Below are 22,868 nucleotides of genomic sequence, written 5' to 3'. Positions count from 1 at the left end.
GACCTCTGTCCGATGTGCTTCCCAGGGGTGGCAACAGACCTGTTGATTCAATTTTGCCCCTATTGTTTTGACCCATCAGCTCTGCTCGCACTGGGTACCTGTGAGCTCTACGGAGTGACCGGACAAGACAGCAGGGCCCAGTTTACCCACACAGAGCTTTGAGCCTGGATCATGAGGAACTCACCGGTTTCCATTGAACGTAGACTTGTACTCCCCGGTCGAGTGCAGTGTCTCATCGGCATAGACGGGCACGGAGGCCCTGACACACTCGTGGGAACACTGCAGTGTCTCATTATAAGCAGTGAAGATGTCCACGCTGCTGGGCACCCTGGCCGGGGTGAAGTCCGTCAAGTTCTGGCAACTCTCCTCCTGCTGATTCATCTTCCGCTGGTGGCTGTTCCTCCGAGTGTGCCCACTTGGAGCACAGCTAGGAGAGAGAGAGGAGACGGGGGTTGGAGTGGGGGCGGGCAGGTCCTGGAGCCCATGTGCAGCTCACTCCCGCACATCACAGCGAAGCCTCGGGCTGCCAGGCATCATTTATACTACATAGTAATTCCCAGCCTCTTCAGAAAGATCAACCACAATCAAGTAATCAGCTTTTTTTTTTCTCTTCCTCCAAATATAAAATCTGAATTTTAAATGTGGCCATTATCACAAGAGTGCTCTGAGGTGAGCGGTGGGACTGCCAGAACCTTATTTGCCTAGAGAATGTCAGCTAGGCTGAGGTAGCTGACTCAGTTCCCCTCAGATGCCTTAACAGGACAGAGAGGTAGATAATGCCCACTGCGGGGGGGGGGGACCGGAGGGAACCTTTGGGGGGCAGCCTGGGCTTAGAGGTCTCTTGACTGTTGGATGAGCTGTTGAGAGGGACTTCCTGGCCTCCCCATCGCCCCCTCTATCTGTGACCTTGCCCAGAACATATCCTCAAAGGGGAAACAGTGACTTGTGTTCTTGTGTTTGTCCTTGCCGGTGTCTGACAAAGGCATGTTCTTATGCCCCATGGTCTCCGCCTCACTTCCCCAGCCATGGACGATAAGCAGGGCCCCCACTCCATCTGTGCGGGAACATCACATGGAAGGCAGGGTGACACCGAAGCCAGGTGGCCTGTCTTCCGAGGGTCTCACTCTGCTCTCTGCCTCTGTTTCCCCCAGGGGGAGGGAGGCTCTGATTCCTGTTGAAACTGAGCATGAGGCCGAAGAGCCCCCAGCAGAAGAGACTCTGACCTCTGCTGACCCTCTTCACCCACCCCTGGTTGCTCGGCCTGCCACAGAAGGGAGTCACAAGTCCTCTCTGCTCCGAGGACATGCACAAGGGCCTGGGGTCCCACCCTCAAAGTGCTTCGCAATCTGTGTATTCTGGATCCTCCAGGGGCTCACCTGCCTACCAGGTGTGAAGCCAGAGGGTTTGTACCAAGCTGTTAGTCTCCCTTGCTATCTGCCTCTGGCTCCTTTTCTTCCTCTGGGTTTGTCCAGTTGCTGGAACCCTACTTGTTACTCATATATATCTGGGAATCATGGCACACTGGGGAGCTGGGGAGCTGGGGCTTTGAGACCTACAAGCAATGTATGCCTTTGCGAGTGACTGCAGGAGGATCTGAGATGCAAGTTCCACAGGCAGCAAGACACCCTCTCGGGTTTCATGGGCTGTGTCAGATGAACACACCCAGCAAGGCCAGCTTCAAAGAAGGTCACTTTACAGAAGGGGACAGGGAGGGAGAGCCATCTGCAGCAAGGCAGCAGAGTGGTTAGCGAGCAGAGAAATAAATACTGCTCAAGGCAAAGAATGAGACACAGAAGTCTGGCTGGGAGAGCAGCCTTGGTCTCAGTAGAGGGCAGGGTTCTGGGAGGGGTCCGAAGGTAGGGCTTTCTACTCCTTGCATGGGAGCCATGACTGGGGCTACACTTGAAAGCAGACCCAGCTGAACCAGTGTTGGCCACAGTATCTGTGGCTGTACTCAGCTGAGACACCCCCTCCCCACTCCAACAGGGGTGCAGTCTGAAGGCTGCCACGCAGGACTGGTCTGTTTTATTTGAAATGGGGCCTTGTATAAACCAGCTGAGGCTGACCTTGAACTTCTGACCCTCTTGCCTCTATTTCCCGACCGCTGGAATTAGGGGCACAGGCCAACATACCCAGTGTACGTAGAGCTCGGAGGGAAGGGTTTCTTGCAAATTGGCCAAATATTCTGCCAACGGAGTTAACTACGCCCGGTCTTAAAATGTTGAGACTCTGTGCAGACCTCCCAGGGTACCCCGCAGCCCACCGCTCCTGGGCCTTACCAATTTTTTAAGACAAGAGTTGTGATGAGCGCGGCGATGACCATGATGAGGGAGACGGTGATGGTGATGATCTGATGCACAGCCAGACCTGGAAGGGAGGAGGAGACGGGAGATGTCAAAGGTCAGGTCAAAGGTCAGCACACAGAGGTCAAAGGTCAGCACACGGGCAGGGGGCAGGGCAGAAGGCGCCAGGCCTGGAGCTGGCAGGGACAGACAGAAAGACATTAAGCAGGTGCTTAGAGATGCGTTTGAGGCAGCGAGACCGTTACCTGCATCCGGAAGGGAGTCTCCAGCCCTGACCTCTCCCTTTCCCACACCTATGGTCTCAGCCATGGGCAGTTGCACCCTGTGCCTGCTGCATTTTTCTGAATTCAGGTAGCTCTGCGGAAATTCCCAAGGCCTCCCTCCCCTTGCATGGTACAAATGCTCTGTGACTCCATCCTGGAGTCATGAGCATGTGGAAGAGACTGGCCTGACCCAGATGGTGCCAGCCTGCCCCTCCTTAGACTTCTAGAAGAAGATGGGTTCCCCCTACTGCAGACCCTGAAGGCACCCTCCGAGGGCTGTCTCCTCTCCCTGGGGCCTTCCATGATTAGAGCCTTCAAAGTTAGTTCCCACCAGTGAAAGAATGAAGGTAGGGTGAAACTTCTGTCCCCTGGCCTGGAAGTCCCATCCCTCTCCCCAGGGAAGACTTTCGGTGATCTGGACCAAGAGTTGACAGGATGGGGACAGACAGGCAGGGCCACCTCAGCAGTAGGATAGGCGGAGTCTAACAAGCATTTGCTGACCTTGCAGATGAATGGCCAAGGTCATGGTTTCTTCCTCATCCGCCTCCAGTGTTCCTAACCAGAAATGCAGGACAGAGGAGAGAAGGTAGGTACTAGCTCTGGCCTCTGGTTCCATCCTGGGTCACAATCCTTCTGGACCTCATCTATCACAGCCCTCCTAGCACATGGGGATAAGTACTTTCCCCAGCTGACGTCCATCCAGCCAGAGTGGCCTGCAGGGTGCACAGCCCCAGCTCTTTCCTGATGTTTGTAAACATGGGACCTGAACGGAAGACGGAGGAAGCTCGGGGAACCTTCAGGGCAAAGCCTTTGCCTCCACGGGTTGATGTCTTTGCAAAGAGCTGGCCCTGTCCCGTCTCTACCTGGCACCTGATTCTAACACCCGTTTTACAGGCACCCGATCATCACCTGATAGATCTCAGGTGCCAGGGCACATATTCCCACGTGGCAGACTGCAGTGTTGGGAGGTCACTGGCAGCCTCCCAGAGACCGTTGCACAAGCAGATGTTTCTTCTCTGCAAAAACACGATCATCCAGGGAGAGGGAGACTTGCTCGTGAGTGATTCCAAGTTGGCGAAGCCAGACACACGGCCCGATTCCCCCCTCCCCATCCCCTGTGACGAACTACCATTTGTCATGAAGGATTCCCGTTCTGTGTCACCAAAGGAGCATCAGTGGGAAACAGAGGACCTGACATAGGGCTGTCATGGCCACCCAACATTTCTACCCATTGACTCAAGAGCCACTGTGGTACATTCTGTCTGTGCTGCATGGTGTTTGTAGAGGCCCTCGTAACCATCATTGGCTAATTCTGCTTGCTTTGAAGTCAGAACTCTCTGCCCATTGTTGCCTGTGGTTTCCCATACGCCTGTGCTCACTCTGGAGCACTTCCTGTTGACCTCAAGGTGAGTCTCCTATGCCTTCCAGACCACCATTCAGCTTGCCAGTGGGGTTAAAGCCAAGCTATGTCACAGGCACTACCTCAATCTCCCCAACAATGGAGAACCCACCAGCCTGGGAGTGTCTGTCTGTTCATTAGGGGCTGAGAACCATCAGGAATCTTGCAAGCAGGGGAGGAGTTGACAAGGATGGGCAGTTTGATGGACAACCACGGAAAGGGTGTTCCCCGCTCACTGTCCCATCGTGTTATAACATCCACAGATTCCCCTAGAACAGTCAAGAAGTAGCCGTGTCGTGCTGAAAGACGTATGCTGGTCCTGTGCCTGTGCATACAGCAAGGAGGAGGAGGAAGAGGAGGAGGAAGCTGACGACTAGGACAGAGGTGATGGTGGTGATGGTGGGTGGTGATGGTAGGGATGATGATAGGGATGGAGGTGGTGAGGGTGATGATGGTGGTGATGATGATGGTGGTGGTGATGGTGGTGGTGATGGTGGTGGTAACCCTAATGCTAAGGCAGCGTGATGTTGATGTTGATGAATATTTAAATTTTGACGACAATCACAACAGTCATCAGCATAACTCAAACTCTCTTCATTACCATCATTACTGAGCATCATCCTATCACAGCCATATAATACTGTGATCATCACTGACATTATCACCGTAACGATGGCAGGGAGTCATGGAGGATGATCACAGACACGCACTCAACAAGCATCAGACATGGTCAGTGTGCCGTTCCCCCTGTGGACCTGGCAACCCCCTGAGTGTTAGATTCTATCTACAGTGACAGGTTACAGAAGGGAAAACCACCAGGGGGGGGTCTGTGTATGTTCCTTGGGTCACGTGCCAGTTGTATTGTACAATCCTGGGCAGCCTTGGCTAACCCAAGTACTGCCTCCCTGCTTGTGTGTCAGAGGCTAGCTCCTCTCCCCTCAAAAACCTGGGAGAAAACAAGCTTGTACACCCATGGAGGCAGAAGCTCACAGACCACCACCTCCTCTGTGGAAAGGCTGTATGGGCGCTGTCCCAGGCCAATGCCAGGGGCCTTGCAGCCACACGCCAATTCCCATGATGAGAACTATGTCTTTGTTCCTTGGGGTAACTTGTCACCTTCTATACCAAGTCTAGAGAACTGTGGCTAGACTGATGGCAGATGGGAAAGAGCAGAAGGTAGAGCTGAGGGATGGGCAGCAGCAGGGACTCGCTTACCAGAGAGGGGAGGCCCACCAGAAGCAAAGAGAATCCCTCATAAGGACAAGAGACTCAGCTGCCCAGTTCCCATTGTCTACAGGAGCAGAGGAGACTGGTGTGACCCTCAACCTTGACCTCTTTCTCATCCTGAGAGAATTCTCTCACTGAGCTGGCTATCGGCAGAGGCCAAGCCCACAGGAGATGCGAGGCCACGGACAGAGGCATCACCCATGTTGGATTCCTCACTCCCTTCCCTGCAGCTGAGAAAGGAAAAGACCAGTTCTACTCTTCAGTGGTGAAAGAAATGAGAGGGAAATGGTGGACTCAGGGGATCCTGCTCAGGGATTCCTGCAGAATACCAACCTCGGACTAAAGTCCTTGTGAGTTTCTGACCTTTCAAATCATCACCATCTTTGTATCTGCGTCCACCCTGTGCACACTACAGCCTCGCCCAGAACCTTGAATGGTGGCCAAATGCCATATTGCTACATCTATTACTAAGAAATAAGAAACGAGGGAGACTGGAGCAAAGCTGCGCTAGTTAGGTTTTTATCAGTTTGACACAAGCTAGAGTCACTTGGGGAGAACTGAGCTGAGGAACTGCCTCCGTCGGACTGGCCTGTGTGCAAGTCTGAGGGTTCATATTCTTGATGAATAACCATGACTGGGCAGGTGTGTAAGAGAGCAGTCTGAGAAAGCCACAGGAAGCAAGCCAGTACGCAGTGCTACGTCATGGTCTCTGCTTCAGTTGCTGCCCCGACTTCCCTTCATGATGGACCACAAGCTGTTACGATGAAACAAACTCTTCGCTCCCCACGTTGCTTTTGTTCACAGTGTTTTATCACAGCAATAGAAACCCTAGCTAAGTCAACTGTCAAAGCCTAGGGCACATTTACAAAAAGGTTTTCCTTGAAAATGTATGCGTGAGTTATTTATTTATTACATAACTTCTACTTCTCCCTCTCCCCAACGCTTCCTGTGTCACCCTCTCCCCTCAAGTCCATGATCTCTTCTATAATTATAATTATTATACACATACATTATCTATCCATCCATCCCCTATCTACCCATCCATTCATCCACCCACCTATCCATCAACCTATCCATCCATCCATCCACCCATCCATCCACTCACCCATCCATCTATCCATCCATCCATCCATCCATCCATCTATCCATCCACTCACCTATCCATTCATCCATTCATTGGCCCACCCATCCATCCATCCATCCATCCATCCACCCACCCATTCACCCACCCATCTACCCACCATCCACCCACCCAACCATTCATCCACCTATCCATTCATTCATCCATTGACCCATCCATCCATCTATTTATCCATCCACACATCCATCCATCCACCCATTCATCCATCCACCCATCTGTCCACCTACCCATTCAACCACCCATCCACCCACCCATCCGTCCACCCACCCACCAACTCATTCACTCACCTATATATTCTTTCATCCATTGACCCACCCATCCACTCATCCACCCATCCATCCACTCATCCAACCTATTGAGTCTGTTCAGTGTTTCTCAAATGTACATGAATTCTGAGCTGACCGTTTGGGATTACATAACCTACTGGGAGTGTCCCTGGAGAAGTCTGACTATTCCTCTCTCTGTAGCCATTGATTACCTGTAGTTTTTAATCCAGGGCTGGGGTCTTGAGAAATTTGGCCCAATACCTTGGCCTATTGACTGGACGTGTCATAATGTGGGTCTTGCTTAGGCAGCCATATTGAGATGACAAGGGTACAGCTTTCCTGTCACGTCTGGCTACTCCTCCTGCATTAGAATCAGTATCTGTGAGATGGACCCAAAGACCCTACAATGATGATGGTTGAGCAAAGACTGATCCAAACAACATTTGCAGGAAGCAGATTGGATTATGGGAAATCTATATGGATGCCTTGTCCTTTCCTCCCTCTGGAAGGATGTCTACTAAGAAGAGAGCAGAGCCACATGAGAAGTTATATGACATTCACAGAATCTGTGCTCTGTGATCTGATGTCCTCTGGATGCCAGGCATTGTTTGTAATCTTCAAATGGAGCTAGTGTAGGCAAATGTTTCCTCACAAGATAAATAAGGAATACTTTAGGCCTTTTAGGAGGCGCGTTATGTGTAGCCGGCTTGCATGACACATATTAGTATGCTAATATTATCTTATGATATCATGATAACATTATTACTGTAATATAACACTAATAGTATATTGGTATATTATTAGGTTTAATTATTAGGTAGGGTCATCTTGCATTACTGCAATAAAATACCGGAGGTAGCTAACTTTATAAAGAGTAAAAGTCAATTCAGATCACCATTTTAGGGGGGGTCACTCGAATCAGCCTAGTTCTGTTATCTGCTACATCATAGTGGATAGTGTTGGTTAGGGAATATACAGGGCTAAGATAGTTACAGAGACTGGGGGTAAGAGAGGAGGGAGACATATGCAGGGTCTTGGATCTCATGGTCCCTTTTTTAGGCCATGTGCCCTGTGTTCTAAGTACTATCCTTTAGGCCTCAACTCTTCAAGGTCCCAATCCTTCCCACACCATCCTAGGACCAAGTCACCAGTTGCAATGGGCCCTTGGAGGCACTTAAATTACATCCCAAACACAATGGCCTTTGTACTAGACCCTGCCATCAAGTTACAAACCCACCATAGATAATGTACATAAAAATAACAGTAACTGTGTTTCAATAAATTATATATGTATGTATGCATGTATATGTGTATGTGTGTATGCATGTATATATATATGCATGTATGTTTATGTATGTATGTGTGTATACATATATATGTATGTGTGTTTGCATGTATGTATGTATGCATGTGTGGGTATGTATGCATGTATGCATGCATGTATGTATGTATGTATGTACGTACGTAGGTATGTAAATATGTATGTATGTACGTACGTAGGTATGTAAAAACCAGCTGCCATATCTAAAACAGTTTCAGAATCCTCACCAAGGTAAGTAGCCAAAGGCAGGGGTGGGGGAAGTTACTTGTAGATTTAATGGAAATATTTATGCTTTGACTGACTAAAACTGCGTCTCCCAGTGTAAACCTGTGGTTTAAAAAACCTGAGCCCTCCCAATCCCTCACCAAAGGGTCACTGTCTGCAGAGATTTTCACTGGTCATTGACTAAATGATTTTAAACCAGCCACAGCCTCTTGCTTGCAGCCAGGCCGTCTACCCAGCAGCATTTCCGACTGGATTGGGTCTGCCCCCATGCAGCAGTTTGACAGTAGACCACTTTGCATGATGGGTCTCCAGAGAACTCGATTTGACAGGATTCTTGATTCTTGAAAGTCAAAACTCAGAGAGAAATTGACCGATGTAATCCCTTCAGTGGCACTCAGAAACATTTCAGCCAGGTGTCTGTCTGTCTCAATTGTCTTCACTCACGATGAAGAGAACCTGCATCTTGTGGATGATACGGGAAGATGGCCAGATCACAGGGAAGGCCGATGGCTCTGTCAGTACAGAACTCACTTTGCAAGCAAGAGGACCTGAGTTTGATCCCTAGAACCCACGTGCAAAAGCTGGGTATGGTGCTGTGTAGTTTGTTACCAGCATGGAAAAGCAGACACAAGAGGATCCCTAGGCCTTGCTGGCCACCACTGTAGCCCAGTCAGTGCACAATGAGAGACCCCTCAAAGGAGGAAGTGGGCAGCATCTTAAGGGTCCCACCAGAGGTTGTCCCATCTGCCATGCGCACATCCTTGTGTGCATTTGTTTACGGCACACATGTGCTTACACACCTGTAAGTAAAAAGCTAGGATTAAAAGCTTTTTTAAAAGACTACCCTGGTCTGGCAGTCATTTTGTGGTAGGTCTAGCAGTCATTGTGTGGAGAGAGCCTCGTCACTCTGGTCTCTGGAAAGGATTCTGTCTGCTATGTGCATGTCAAATTCTCAGGCAGAAATCCTCCAATCCTGACCTTCCTTATCCATGTCTCAAAACTCATACCTTGAGTTAGTCCCCCCCACAAGTCTCTGGTGACCCTTAAATAACACTCACAGGGACATCTGCCCCATAAACCCACTGACCCTGGACGAAGCAATCCTTGAGCTGTCCCCACTCCAGCTGTCGGGCAGCCTGTGATCAGCTTGACAATAATGTCACCTCAAAGAAATACACATTTCCCAGGTAAAGTTTTTAAAAAAGCTATGAACTTTCTCCCCTCCACTTTCAAGGTCAATACTGAATTGCATCTTCCAACTCTTTGAATTAGGAGGTGGCCCTGGAGTGTGGAAGCTTCCGGTGTGGGGATGCTTGCTCCCCTGTCCTGACAGGTGTTATTGTTCCTGCTAATTTAGGGGCTCTTTCTGCTCCTAGTAATTGCCACTGTATACTAATGCGGTTGGAATCAGCCGTCATGCAGATAATGAAAAATTATGCCCAGAATAATGGATGGGGACAGATGGATTACCGAGCTCCACATCAATCAATAGGGCTTTTATGGTTATATTTGTGGTGGTTTGTAATAAGATCTGGCCCTGAAGATTGATGGGGAAGTTGGTAATCCATCTCTGGGTCTGAACGAGGTCTTATTAAAAGAAGCTGAATCAAACATGGAACACTGTCCGTGGCAAAAACAAACCCATCATGGCTTCCTCTTCCAGCACAGGGTGGGGTGAGCAGTACGTTTGGCCCTCAAGCTTGAATGAAGACAAGAGGGATGGCCTTAGAATTTTCCAAGACAAATGGGTGATGTTTCTGTGCTTGGAGTCGCTTGTTTGATAATGCAGGGACCTCATGTACCTATGTTACAGGTGCAAAGGCCCAATGGCCACCAGCAGCAAGCAAGACTACCTTATAATGGCTAGTTTGGCATGTAGAAGGTTACATGAGACATCCAAATGTACAGGTTCTTAGGCATTCACAGAAGAACAGGATCAGTGGCTTTGATGGCAGCAACTCAGATATGTAACTCTGTGAAGTCTTCGGATGGGGTAGACATGAGCGTCAGAGTCCTGACAAATATAGCAAGGAGGCACAATGTATGCACAGAGATTCTTGGAGTCAGGGTGAGGGGATGTGAGGGAACTGGCTTATGAGGTTCCTAGGACCAAGAAATCCCACCATCCACCAATAACATGCAGAAGAAACCCCACCATCCACCAATTGCAAGCAGAAGAGTTCCCACAATCCCCCAATAGCAAGGGGAAGGGAGCCAGCACATCCACTGCATTCTTCTGTCCCAGGGTGAGAGCCTAAAACCTGGAACTCACAGCGAGAATCTCAGTTCAAGGCCAAAAGCCTGCGCATCAGACTGGGGTGAATGGGTGTCAACACCAGAGTCCAAAGGCCCCAGGACCCAAGAGATTTATTGCCAAGTCAGGGCAGGAAGAAATGGATACTGTCTTCCCTGGGTTTTCTCAGCTGACGAGTGTTTGGCCGTATACAGTGGAGACAACAGATCTGAGCTCTGTTTACTTATATGAACACTGATGCTTTCCAGAATTAACCAGAAATCTTGCTGCACTCTTCACCTGGCCAGGTTGACCTTGAGTGACAGTCTAGCTCAAAGTGTTTCAACCTAAGATGATGAAGGTAGTCTTCATGAGGTAGGAGTAGTCTCCATTCATAAGGGGCAGTCTCCATTCATAAGAAGGGGTAGTCTCCATTCATAAGAAGGGACAGTCTCCATTCTAAGAAGGGGAAGTCTCCATTCTAAGAAGGGGTAGTCTCCATTCATAAGAAGGGGCAGTCTCCATTCATAAGAAGGACCTTCAGTTCAGAACAGGGTCACACTTGAAAGGCAGAGAGCACCATGGGAAGGACAATGCTGCTACCTCACTGATTTTGGTTTTACCACAGCAGCTCAGTGAAAAGGAGGTTCTCCGAGAACTACCCCGAAAGCCCTCAACTCTACATGGTGCAGGGACCACCCATCAACAACATTTAGTGGTGTCTTGATACAATTTCTGTGGTGACCACTGACCAGAGCATAGTGGCTCTACTGTGTTCTCGCAATCAGAGTCCAGAGAGGCTGCTGAGCATTCCACAGGGCACGAGTCCACCCTGTAAGGAGGGAGGGACTGGCCTGAATGACTGGAAGCTCCAAGGCTGAGAGCATATAGGTAGAAATATCCTTTAACTGCAAGTATGTAGCCTCAAAATGTGAGCTCTCTGCTCACCCCATTTTATAATTCTTCCTCCAGATTCTGCCTTACTGGTAACAAGGGAGGGACAAGAGATAATATTCACATGTCAGTAGCAGAACATGCTAATCATTGTTCTATAGGAGTTAAATCATGCTCAATTTGCTACACTACCAAGGGGGTTAGACAGAATTCAAGGATATTAATTCTGTACTATTAATTCTGCTTGGGGTCCCTTATGATCACCCTCAAGTTAAGAAATTAGCCAGGGAGACCCATGGCACTCAGAAAAGTCTTACATATGTAACCACAGCTTAGCACTGGGCTGGGATATAGCTCAGTCAGCAGAGGGCTTGGCTAGCATCTTAAAGCCCTGGGTTTGATCCCTGGCACCACATAAAGCAGGCAGGGTGTTGTACATGTGTACAATACCAGAGAAGGGGATTGGGAGTTCAAGGGCAACCTTGGTTATGTAGCAAGCTTGAGAGCAGTTCAGCTATAACCCTCTATAAATTTTATTTTAATATTAACTTTTCTACCAGGGGTAGGGTCTCATGAGGAGTTCCTGGTAGTTGACCCCTGTTGCAGAAGGAAAAGTCACTCCCCAGACATGGATACTGGAACATTGACTGTGCCCTGGTGGATGCCTTACACCCATGTGCATGTGAGGAGTTCTACCTGGATTCTAGGGGTTATGACTAACAAGAAGAAAAGAGGACATGCAGTTATCGAAGGGAGACATGGTAGGGGTGTCCTGAGGGGAATCAGGAGGGGGAGTGGCTATTAGGATACAGTTCATGATCAGAAAGTCAATGATCAGCAAGGCCTGAGTGAAAGTGTGACTATCCAGATGACCCTGTCCAGGAAGGCAAGGGACAATAACTGCTTCCAGAACTGAGGGTCACTGACTGACCCTAGCTCAGTGCCCCTTAGGCAGACATGGTTGACTGCCTGCTTAGTTGACCTTAATCTCCAGCCTCTCTGAAGATTCAACAGGTACCTTGTGGCCCAAGCCCCCAAGAAAAAAGGCAATACTATCAGCCCAGATACCCTAAGCTTGGAAATTCCCTTAGGAACTTAAAACAAGGACATTTCTCAGGGCAGAACTAAACTGTACTGCACGTGCAGCTGAGACACAACAACTGACTCAAGCGGTTCACCCCAGAGCCAATCCCTTCAGGAAGGTTCACCCCAGAGTCAATCCCTTCAGGAAGGTTCACCCCAGAGCCAATCTCTTCAGGAAGGTTCACCCCAGAGCCAATCTCTTCAGGTACTTCAGGTCCTTGAGGAATGGTTGTCTGTCCTCCACAAGGGGACCAGCATTGGACACCTGTGACCCAGTGACACCAGCAACCTCATGCAGGCTGGGGCTCCAGTGGGGATTGGAGGTTGCTCTCAAGGTCCTGACATTGGGCTAGATTAACTCTGGATGGGAACTCTGGGTGGGCCACATCAGTGGATAAATTCATCTGTATTGAAAAGAATTGTACTTGGAACTTCCTTTTAACTTGACAAACGCTGGTACCACAGACAGGAAATGAATGTGGAGAGACAGGGACTTACCCTGGCCAAAGACTGGGCCAAAATGACCTCACACCAACATGCTCCCTACCCCAGGGAAGGCACTAGGTTATTATTACTATTATTCCTCCTCAGAGTCACCATCCTGGTCATGTTTCATCTACTAGCTTCTGCTGCTGGCCAGCTGCCTTTTGATAGCTGGACACAGAAGGCAGGAGGGCCCATAGAACCCACAGGCTGAAGTCTGGTTTGTCTTTGCAGTTGAAAAGTGGTTCTCAACCTTCCTAATGCTGTGACCCTTTAATACAGTTCCTCACATTGTGGTGACCCCCATATTATTATTATTGTTGTTGTTGTTGTTGTTGCTGCTGCTGCTGCTGCTGTTGTTGTTGTTGTTATTTCAGTGTCTGTTAACACCTACTTCTCAGGGCAACCCTGGGGAGCCACACACTCACTGGCTGGGTGTTCTTACTTATGAACTAAATGTAGGAAGGGCCATGCAGACGACAGACATGGCCTCTCAGCCGCATCCACCACACAGGTGCTCATGAACAGTTACTTTCATGCACAGGGCTCTGCATCTGCTTCTTGTTACACACTCGAGGTTTCTAGGGATGGTGAAGATTATAGAACCAGATGCCAAGGGTCTGCTGACCTCGCCTTTCCCTGCGGATTCAGATCTCATAGTTCCAGCCTGGAAACAGAAGGGAATGGTGAGATGGGCCTGCTGGTGGATTCTGTGACGCCTTCTCAGCACCACTCATTTGTGTATCCCACCTGGTGGTTTCTGTGTTACAAGTATATGCTGTGCAGAACCCTGGTTCTCAGAAACTGCAGCACCCATAGACTGGATTATGTCTATCTAGCCATTTAAGACAATGCCTGTAGTCTGGGAGTCTGGGGAGTAAAAAACTCAGTCAGTAAGGAGCTTGTCTTGCAAGAATAAAGACCTGAGTTCAACCCTCAGAGCCCTCCATAACCACCAGGCATGCATGGTGACAGATGCTTGCAACCCCGGCTAGGAGAAGCAGAGACAGGCGGCTCCCTGGAATGCAGCCGGTCTTAACCAATTAGTGAGCTCCAGGCTAGTGAAAGACTCTGGACTGTGTTCAAGTGATGATACTTGTGGCTATTTCCTGGTGTCTACACGCACTTGCATACACATGCACACGAGCACGCCAAATACGCACGCACTCACGTGTTTTTTAACATGATTGTTGCTACTGCCCAAGAGGACCCTAGAGCTTCAGGGTAAAACACTGTGCTGAGGCAGGAAGGGAGGGATGGGCAGTATCTTCTCCACCCCCTTCCTACTGCATGACCAGTCCAGGCGATGAGAGCTGGCATAGCTTCAGCCATTCCAAAAACCAAAGGAGGTTGCTGCCTTCAGATCCAGTCCATCGGCTCTGGAAATGGGTCACGCCAAGCCGGGCTGATCCATCTGCCGCCCTGACCCTCACAGGCTACAGCCTGGCAGGTAAGGGAGGGATTGGAGTTGAGCTGGGGTGGAGACTTGGTTCTTTTGCCTCCCTAAGACACGGGGACTGAGGCTGGACGCTTGACAGACAGTGTCTTCCCCAGCAGGAAAGCCAGTGACCAGGAACATTCAGAGCCTGCCGAGAGAGGGTTGTACTAGAAACTTCCAGCATTTCCAATCACGAGCTCAGTCGGGCAGCATGTCCTGAACTGCCGCTCGTGTCGCTGGAGAACAGAGGCAGCTGACTGGTAGTTCTGAGCAAGTTCGGAGCAGATATGGAAATGACCCTTCTTTCTCTCTCTCTCTCTCTCTCTCTCTCTCTCTCTCTCTCTCTCTCTCTCTCTCTCTCTCTCAGACACTCTCTCCTCAACACTGTTTCAATCTTCCACAAAGATGCCAGCTCCAGAGGCTGGTTCAGTCAAGTTGGCTCCATAGGGGCTAAGGAGGGATTAGGAGAGGCAGTTACGACGAGGAGGGAAGGGGACACATTGCAGAGGACACCCCAAGGTTCTCTTCAGGCTGGGAAGAGGGATAGTCAGGGATGAGGCAGACATCTTCAAGGGTCGGGTCCTGGCTCCACTTTTAGACATAACACCTACCTCAACAGCAACCAGAACCCCATCCCAGAAGCACCAACACCCCATTCCAGAGGCACCAGCACCTCATCTGAGAGGCACGTAGCACCCCTCCCAGAGTACCAGCGCCCTACCCCAGAGGCACTTAGCACCCCATCCTGGAGGTACTAGCACCCCTCCCAGAGTACCAGCATCTCATCCTGGAAGCACTTAGCACCCCATCTGAGGTACCAGCACCCCTCCTGTCACTGGTTATGCTAACCCTTTAGATAGGGAGGGCAGCTCCTTCCCAAATCAGTGCACCTCTGTCTACAGTGGCCTCTCAGAAAACACTGTTCTGCAAATGGTGCCCAGGGGACGGGGTGGAGGAACCCGAAGGAAGTCACCCGTACAGAGGCCCGAGGGCACACAGTAGAGTCTCAAAGAACTTCTCAAGGCTTTGGTTGTGACTTTGGAAGACTCTACACAGAGAGGCAGGGACAGGACATGTGTGGTTAAACTCGAGACATTTGGAGAGGACCCTCTGTAGAGGTCTAAAGAGAAGGCCCCACACCATGGCCAGCAGAAAGCTCCAAGTTGGAGACTGCACATGACAGTTTGTACAGTTTAACACACACACACACACACACACACACACACACACACACACACACACACACGGAGCACACATACACATGCACGAACGCATGCACGCACCTGCATGCATGCACACACACACACACACACACACACACACACACACACACACACACACACACTCACGGAAGGGTAGCATCCTGTGATGAAATTCTGATTGGATGGTGCTTGAAGGCGGGCCTTGTTGAGGGAATTCAGTCACTGAGGTTGTCTCTTTGAAGAGAATATCCTTTCCTGTCAGTCTTTGTTTCCTGGCCACCATGCAGGGACAACTCTGCTTTGCTATTATCCCTGACAGAGAACTCTTGGTGGTCACATCTAAAGGCAGTCATGGGCCGGTGGTAGCCATGATTTGACTGTGCTCCTAAAGTGCATGTGTTGGAGACATGATCCCCAAATTCCTATGTTTCTGGCACTCAAGGGCAGGCGTTTGGGAAGTCACCAGGGTTAGGTGAGGTCATGTGGGTAGGGTGCTCATGGTGGTTTCAATGACGTGACAGACCTGAGATGGCATATTTGCTCTACCTTGCCACATGAGGCCCGCAGTCATTTTATAGCACTAGAAGGCCCTTGCCAGAGGCCATACCATGCTCCTGAACCTCCCAGCCTCCAGGCCTGTAAGCCAAATAAACACCTATGCTTTATAAACCTCTTGATGTGGGGCAGCAGAAAATAGATCAAGAGGAAGACGGATAGAATTGTGAACTTGACAAACTTTGGGGTGGAGTCAACTCACATCTCAGGCTGAGCGAGCCCTTCAGCCAAAGCTCAGAGGTAATACACATGAAGCCTCCAAGCTAGCGCTGGCTCAGGGGAGGGGCACTGTCTGCTCTCCTGGGAGGAGAAGAGGTGGTCCAGGTACCTCCAGTGAGCTGGTCTTCAGACAGATGCTGGTTCCTGTATCCCGTAGGTCACTCCCCCACTGAGTACTCTTGTGACAGGTGACATGGGAAGGACTCAGGGAAAGCATGTGTCACACTCAAATGTCACACTCAAATGCCACACTCAAATGCCACACTCAGATTTTTGAGACGATGGAAAGTTAGAGGCTGTCAAACACCGGCTCATGAGACAACTGCCTACTGCGCTCCTAGGGCTATTTCTAGGGCTGCAGAGGTGAGGAGAGATGGGTACAATCTCCACGGGAGCAAGTGTCATCTAAAAGGCAGCTCATCACTGACGGACCTCAGACACGCATGTCCATCATAGAGAATTCAGGGGCTACAGTCCCACACGTGACTATAGCAGCCGGTTCAGGAAGTGACAGGGAGGCTTGTCCCTGTGGTCTCTACATGCTGTTCTCTTTGGCTCTCTACTCTTGGCTCTGCTCTCGTAGCTCTGGCCACCGTCATCCTGGAGAGCAGAGAGACTGCTGGTGGGGGAGTGAACCCGTCGTTCTCAAGTTTACAGGGCAAGAAGAAAGTATTCAGGCCAGCTATAGGGTGAGGGGCTCATGGAGAGGAGCCAGCAGGAGCACCCATCACCCCACTGGCTTAGGTAACAGCTACAGGCTCACGGGCAACGAGTTTGGCGATCTATCCAGAGGGTGGATGAGCTGACGGTTGAAGACGGTTATCAGCTAACTGACTGAACGGAGAAGGGTTGGGACAACGGAGAGGAGAGGACCTGCCTGGAAGATCTGACGCGGGTCACCTTGGTGGCCTCGGGACAGTGCTGTCACTGATGCATTAGAATGTCAGTGAGCCCCAAAGAAAGGGCCACCATGCCATGGTCACAGGGTCCCAGGTCCAACCCGCAGGCCACACCCTCCAGCAGCCTTACTTCCACTGCACCATGGCCTTCCCAAGGTCTTTGTCCCTTAGGAGAAGCGATAAGGTCAGAGCCATCGCTTTGCTTTGTAGAGGAAATAAGAAAGAAGGAAAGGCTGTGGGCAGCCCCTGTCCACTCTCAGGTCCTCCCCAACACCAAACCTAGCACCAGCACTCAGTGGGTTAGACAGCAGCTGTGTGTGAACCTGACTCCCTCTGAGAGTCAGTGGCAGAGCTGAGAAAGTCCCCAAAGCAGGCCTGACGTGACCTGTCTACCCTGTGTTTCCTGGGCTTGGTATTCTTCTATCATGGACCACAAAACCATGTGCCTGAACATGGCGGGACCTGGGTTAGCATAGGTGCGGGTGTCCTGCTATAGCATTTGTCTTGTGGGTCCTCCTTTCTAGTCACACCCAGGCAGGGAGGCAGAGGTGGCTTGTGAGACATCCGCCCAGTACTTGATGAGGAACGCTGGTGTGGGCCGGTTCATGCTAGTCAAGGGAGACATGTCCATTGCCTATACCTACTACAAAGCACAAGATCGCACCTATGAGCCCTGGCTTAGCCTGCAGCCCCATGCCAGGGGACCCCTTTCATGGACAGCCATTCATGGCTTGGCCTCATGGGATTTCAGCTTTTAAGAATGAGGCCCTTATAGGAAGGGCTTCTGGCTGGAGCGATCCCTGTGGAGGAACTGAATATTGCCACCTTGGGAGATGCTAACCCTGATGGACCATCCATATCAGCGACGGGGTCTGTGTTTGACCAGGCTCCAGGTGGCTCCCACCTTCCCCCAGGCCTACTGCACCGCCTTAGAAACTCAGGCTTACCTAGCGCTTTACCAGTCAGCTTAGCCAGAACCTCCACCCTCCATATCTAACCAGGGTCTGTCCTCATCCTCCACCCTGAACTCCTCAGAAGAAGGGGCCGTCTTGCAGACAGGGTGGCCTCAGAGACAGCTCAAACCTTTCCAGCCAGAGGTGACTGGATTGGGGATCCCACATGTCTGTGGCAGCTCCTGCAAAAGACAAACAAGTGGGATTTGCCACGGCTAAGCATCCATGTGGTCCCAGCCATTTTCCCATGTGCACTTTGATTCCCCAACCCCTTAAACACACGAAAGCCACCCCCAGCCCTTAGAGTGCGCACATACGGGAACCAGGCTGAACGTGGACGGTGGGTTTTCATTTGCCAGACTCTGATTCTCCACCTCACATTCTCTTTGTAGCTCTGCGCACACAGTGCCCAACGTTCAACACGAGATTACCAGACACGCCAGAGGACGGGGCTGAAGAACGGAACACGGGAAAGACCCAAGAAGTCGTTGCAGGGAATATCCAACTACGCCCTGGAGTCGTCAGACGCTAGTCCTGGCACGACGGTGATTAGTAAGCAGAAGAAGGTATGGGAGGCTGGAGAATTCCAGGAGACAATGGGGACACAGATAATGCTAATATTATATATGTAAATAACGTATATGAATATGAATAATTCACATATGAATAATACATGTGAAATGTTGGAGAAAAGTGTTTATTTCTGTTAATCCCGCTGTTACTGGCCCCGAGCAACGCTTACTTCCTTGGGGGTTGGGGGGGGGAACTGTGGTTTTCCTGTGTGCAAAGAGGAGTGAGACCCAGGTCCTCAGCCTGTCTTCGAACCCCACAAGTTATAAGACCCCCATTGCAGGGGGCGGGGAAGAAGAATGGAGCAAGACAGAGAATTTCCTGAGTTCTCAGGCTCCACACAGCATCTTCCTTCCGATCTGTTTCCCACACGCCGGGGCAGGAAAAGCTTAGCTATAAAGAGCTTTGAAAATCTTTGGATCCGTGAGAACACATGGTCCCCAAGCCACGAACCATTTACCAGACCCTGCCACGAAGAGACACGTGGGCTCCACCCACAGGCTGACGAGAACAGGGCCATGAAAGAGGACAGACACACTGACTGCCACAAGCAGGCACGAGCCAGTGACCCCAGGATGTTTGGCAGAAGTCTCAGAGCAGGAGGAGCAGAACCAGCAGCTCTCTGAGGCCAGCCTCTGCCTCCTGCTCCCTAGTGAGTCACTCCTGTCTCCTGAGAAACTGCTCAATAGAGTGAACTGGTGGGAGGCAGCTTCATAGGGTGCAGGGAGGGAGTGGTCAGAGTTCTTCCTGATGACAGAGGGACTCAGGGACCCCTCGCTGCCTTGACTCCTGTGAGCCGTTCAGGAAGAGGGGAGGTGCTATGGCTGATCTTGCTTGTCACCTTGATGGGATTTAGAATCACCATGGAAACGCAGTCTGTGGCGGATTATCTAGATTAGGTTAATTGAGGCAGGAAGAATCACCCTGAATATGGATGGGATGCAGCCTGGACCTAGGAAGGGAGAAAGGGAGTTGAACCTTCATCTCCCACCTTCCTGAATGTGGCCATGGTGTGACAGCCTCTTCCTGAATGTGGCCAACTGAATGTGACTTCCTGAACGTGACAACTGCTTCCTGCACTCCCTGTCTGCCTTTCCACCATGATGGACTGTGACCAGAAAGAAAACACCACTTCACTTCCTCTTCCTCTTCCTCCTTTCTCCTTCCTTTTCCTCTTCGTCTTCAAGAGGTTTTGCACGGTATCTGGTCACAGCAATGACACAAGAAGCTGATACAGATGACCACCAGCTCCCATAACAAACTTCTGGACACTCGCTGGTCCAGGCCCTTCCTGTTCGACATCTGCCCGAGACTTTCCGTGTGCCGGATGGACCAGTCAGTCTTGTAGCTCTGTAAGGTGTGTAGCACAGAGCTCGGAGGTTTTGTGGGTCACCCAGCCATCCGTAGTTATCATCACTGCACTGGCCCCACCAGCACACCCTTCTAACCCTACTCCTCACCTCTGCATTACACTGACGGTCTCTCAGGGCAACTCGAAGCCCTTCTACCACTCAGCAAACCTTCTGCCCTGTCTGTTTCTTCTCAGTGGGTACCGCGGCATCTTCCCCTCCTTCAACCCCCTCTCCTTCAATCCCCCCATCCTCTCCTTTTGTACTCCCTCTCTCCTGCTCCCTCTCCTCCTCTTTCTCCAACTCCCTGTCAGTCTCTTCCCTTCACCCACCCGAGGGCTCTCCTGTTGGTCCATTGCTTTTCTGGCCAACCCAACTGCAATCCAACCCTGTCTCCTACTGGCCAACAGCACCACACATGGTCCAGAGAGACAGAAAGCTGGTGTGGAGCGGTTTCATCATGCCATTAGAATGTAGCTGAGGAGTATCCTATCCAGCCGCTCTGCCCCAGGTCCTCAAGGAGACTGGGGAATTGCTGCCCATGACCCTGTCTTGTGTAATCACATTGCTCAGACAACAGGGTCTCCTTTGGCTTCTGGGGCACTGTGATTTCTACTCCAGGACAGGGCACTGCCGTCTGACTGCCCACCAGGTCTCTCTGTTCTTGGATTAGTTGGTCAGATTCTGGATAAAATTATGGGAGCTGTAATCCTGGGCAGAACGCACAGGGCTCTGAGGGCTCTGAGGGCTCTGAGTTAAGTTGCTGGCGCTGCGGGCTCTTAGAAAGAAGTTCCTGATCTCTTTGTCTCCATGTCCCTGGAGCATAGCCACATAGTAAATATTTGGCAACCATCTGACTGAGCGGAGGAGAGACAGCCTCTGATCTTGTCCCAAGCATTCCTCTCCTTTAGCTCCCCTGAGGCACAGCCTGGTTGTGGTCCAGACCTCCCTCAGCTCCTGCTCCTATGAGTCAGGGAGCCAGTGAGCACATCTACTGCATTCTTGTGCTCAGGCACTGAGAGCTTGTGAATGCTGGGACAACCTGGATGGAGCTGCCGGCACCTCAGATGGTGACTAGGATGTGCTCCTGTGGAACATGCTCACAGGTGGCTATCCATGTGGGAATGCAGGGCAAGGGGAACACTAGTCATGGAGGCCTGGATGCTCCAGCTTGCCACAACAGTTTCCTCACGTGGTGACAGGGTAAGGCATTTCCTTGAGGGTTACAGTTCCTACCCCTGCTCTCCCCAGCCTGGCAGGCAGGACAGCTGCCTACAGAGCAGTCACTGTGTGTACTTCTCTCTCAGTGCTCGGAACTGATTTTCAAACAACTGCTAGGGCCCACGGTCACTGCAATGGGGCAGCCAGACCCCTTCTGCCTCAAAGGAGAAGTGTGTTCACATTTCCAGTGTCTCCTTCGGGTGCACATGTATGTACACACTAATACACGCATTCATATATAAACACACATGCACAGCCATGTGCATATGTACAGCTCTGAACACAAACACACAGGCATGGGTAAGCAGACACACAAACATGAAAACACAGACACACATGCATGGATATAAAACGTATGCATATGGATGTGTACCCAAAAAGCACACGTCCTTCCTATGACCCTCTGTGCACCCAGGTCTTCTAGATGTCTATTTGCTTTTCCTGCATAGACTCAAGAGTGTTGCCTTCCACACACACCCACGTGTGTGCGTGCCTGTGCATGTGTGTGCGCGGGCACATGTGTAAGCTAGGTCTGTCTGCTTGGGGAGATGCAGCAGTCTATAAACCAGCACCTCTGTGATTTTAACATCTCCCACCTTTCGCTCTTTGCAGAAACACTGGATGTGGTGAGTCAGACGTTATCTCTGTTTTACAGACAGGGACACTGAGCTTCCAGGATAAGGTGACAGTGGCTTGCTCAGAGTGAAGCATGACTTGAAGGTGGTGCTGACTCTGCGCGCGAGGCTCTCCTTTTGCCTGGGTGCTGTGTCTCTCAGGAGATGTCTGCAATTCCCTTGGGACTTGGCGAAGGTCTTGCCAGCTGTTTAAACTCACTGAAAGTGCTTTGTAGTCCAGAGGGAAATAGCTTTATTGAGGCTGAACACAGACTGGGGGAAGGGCTGGAGGGTTAGGGGGAGGGCTGAGGTGGGAGGGGGGGGGAGGGCTGAGGGGGAAGGGGAGGGTTAGTGGGGGGGGAGGGTTAGAAGGTGGGGGTAGGTCAGGGCCAGAAAGTGGGAGGAGTGGGAGGGCTGGGAGATGGGAAGAGGAGGAGGGCTGGAAGGTGGAGGAGGGGGAGGGCTGGTGGGTAGGGGGAGAGGAAGGCTGGAAAGTGGGGGAGGGGCTGGAAGGTGAGAGGAGGGGAGGGCTGGAGCAGAGAAGTGATGGTCTTTAGGAACAGCGTTGCCAGTAGAATCCTGTCCACCACCAGTGAAGACAGGTAAAACCCTGCTGTGGTCCTCTGGTGTGGCTATGACAGTATGCCTCCACCAGAAGCTCACAGTTCCTAGGGCTGGATGCCCAAGGTCAAAGCCAGCAGATTCAGTGACTGGTGAGGACCCACTGTTCCCAAGATGGCCACTTGCTACTGCCCCCCAAGCCGGACAGGCTCACTCCAGCTCTTCTGAAAGTTGTTCATCCTTCATAAAGACTGTACATAGGCAGGCACCTCTTGCCTCTGAGGGAAGCAGAGCTCAGTGTCTCGAGTACAAGGGAAGGCACTGCACGGCAGGATACCTTTGAGGACCAGTGAGCTCACACATCTAACACCAGGCGCTACCAACACAGACTAAGGCTGGAGAAGGTCCCCTCTGTGAGTGTCTTCACCATCTAGCATGTGTGCTGATGA

The 22,868-nt window shown here is 50.9% G+C and overlaps 1 protein-coding gene across 1 annotated transcript in view; it reads right to left on the bottom strand.

The window, feature by feature from the left end:
* Ajap1 (adherens junctions associated protein 1) overlaps positions 1–22,868 on the bottom strand; it is a 112,235-nt gene that overhangs the window by 12,036 nt on the left and 77,331 nt on the right. Inside the window, exons 3-4 of the mRNA XM_032893722.1 lie at positions 2,280–2,367; positions 185–427 (exon numbers count right to left, since the gene is read on the bottom strand). Coding sequence (XP_032749613.1) covers positions 185–427; positions 2,280–2,367 — 331 coding nt within the window. The remainder of the gene's footprint in view (positions 1–184; positions 428–2,279; positions 2,368–22,868) is intronic.

Source organism: Rattus rattus, chromosome 1 (genome assembly GCF_011064425.1).
Source record: "Rattus rattus isolate New Zealand chromosome 1, Rrattus_CSIRO_v1, whole genome shotgun sequence".
Classification (NCBI taxonomy): domain Eukaryota; kingdom Metazoa; phylum Chordata; class Mammalia; order Rodentia; family Muridae; genus Rattus; species Rattus rattus.
The sequence above is the reverse complement of the archived record's forward strand: the minus strand, read 5'-3'. Positions and strand labels throughout refer to the sequence as shown.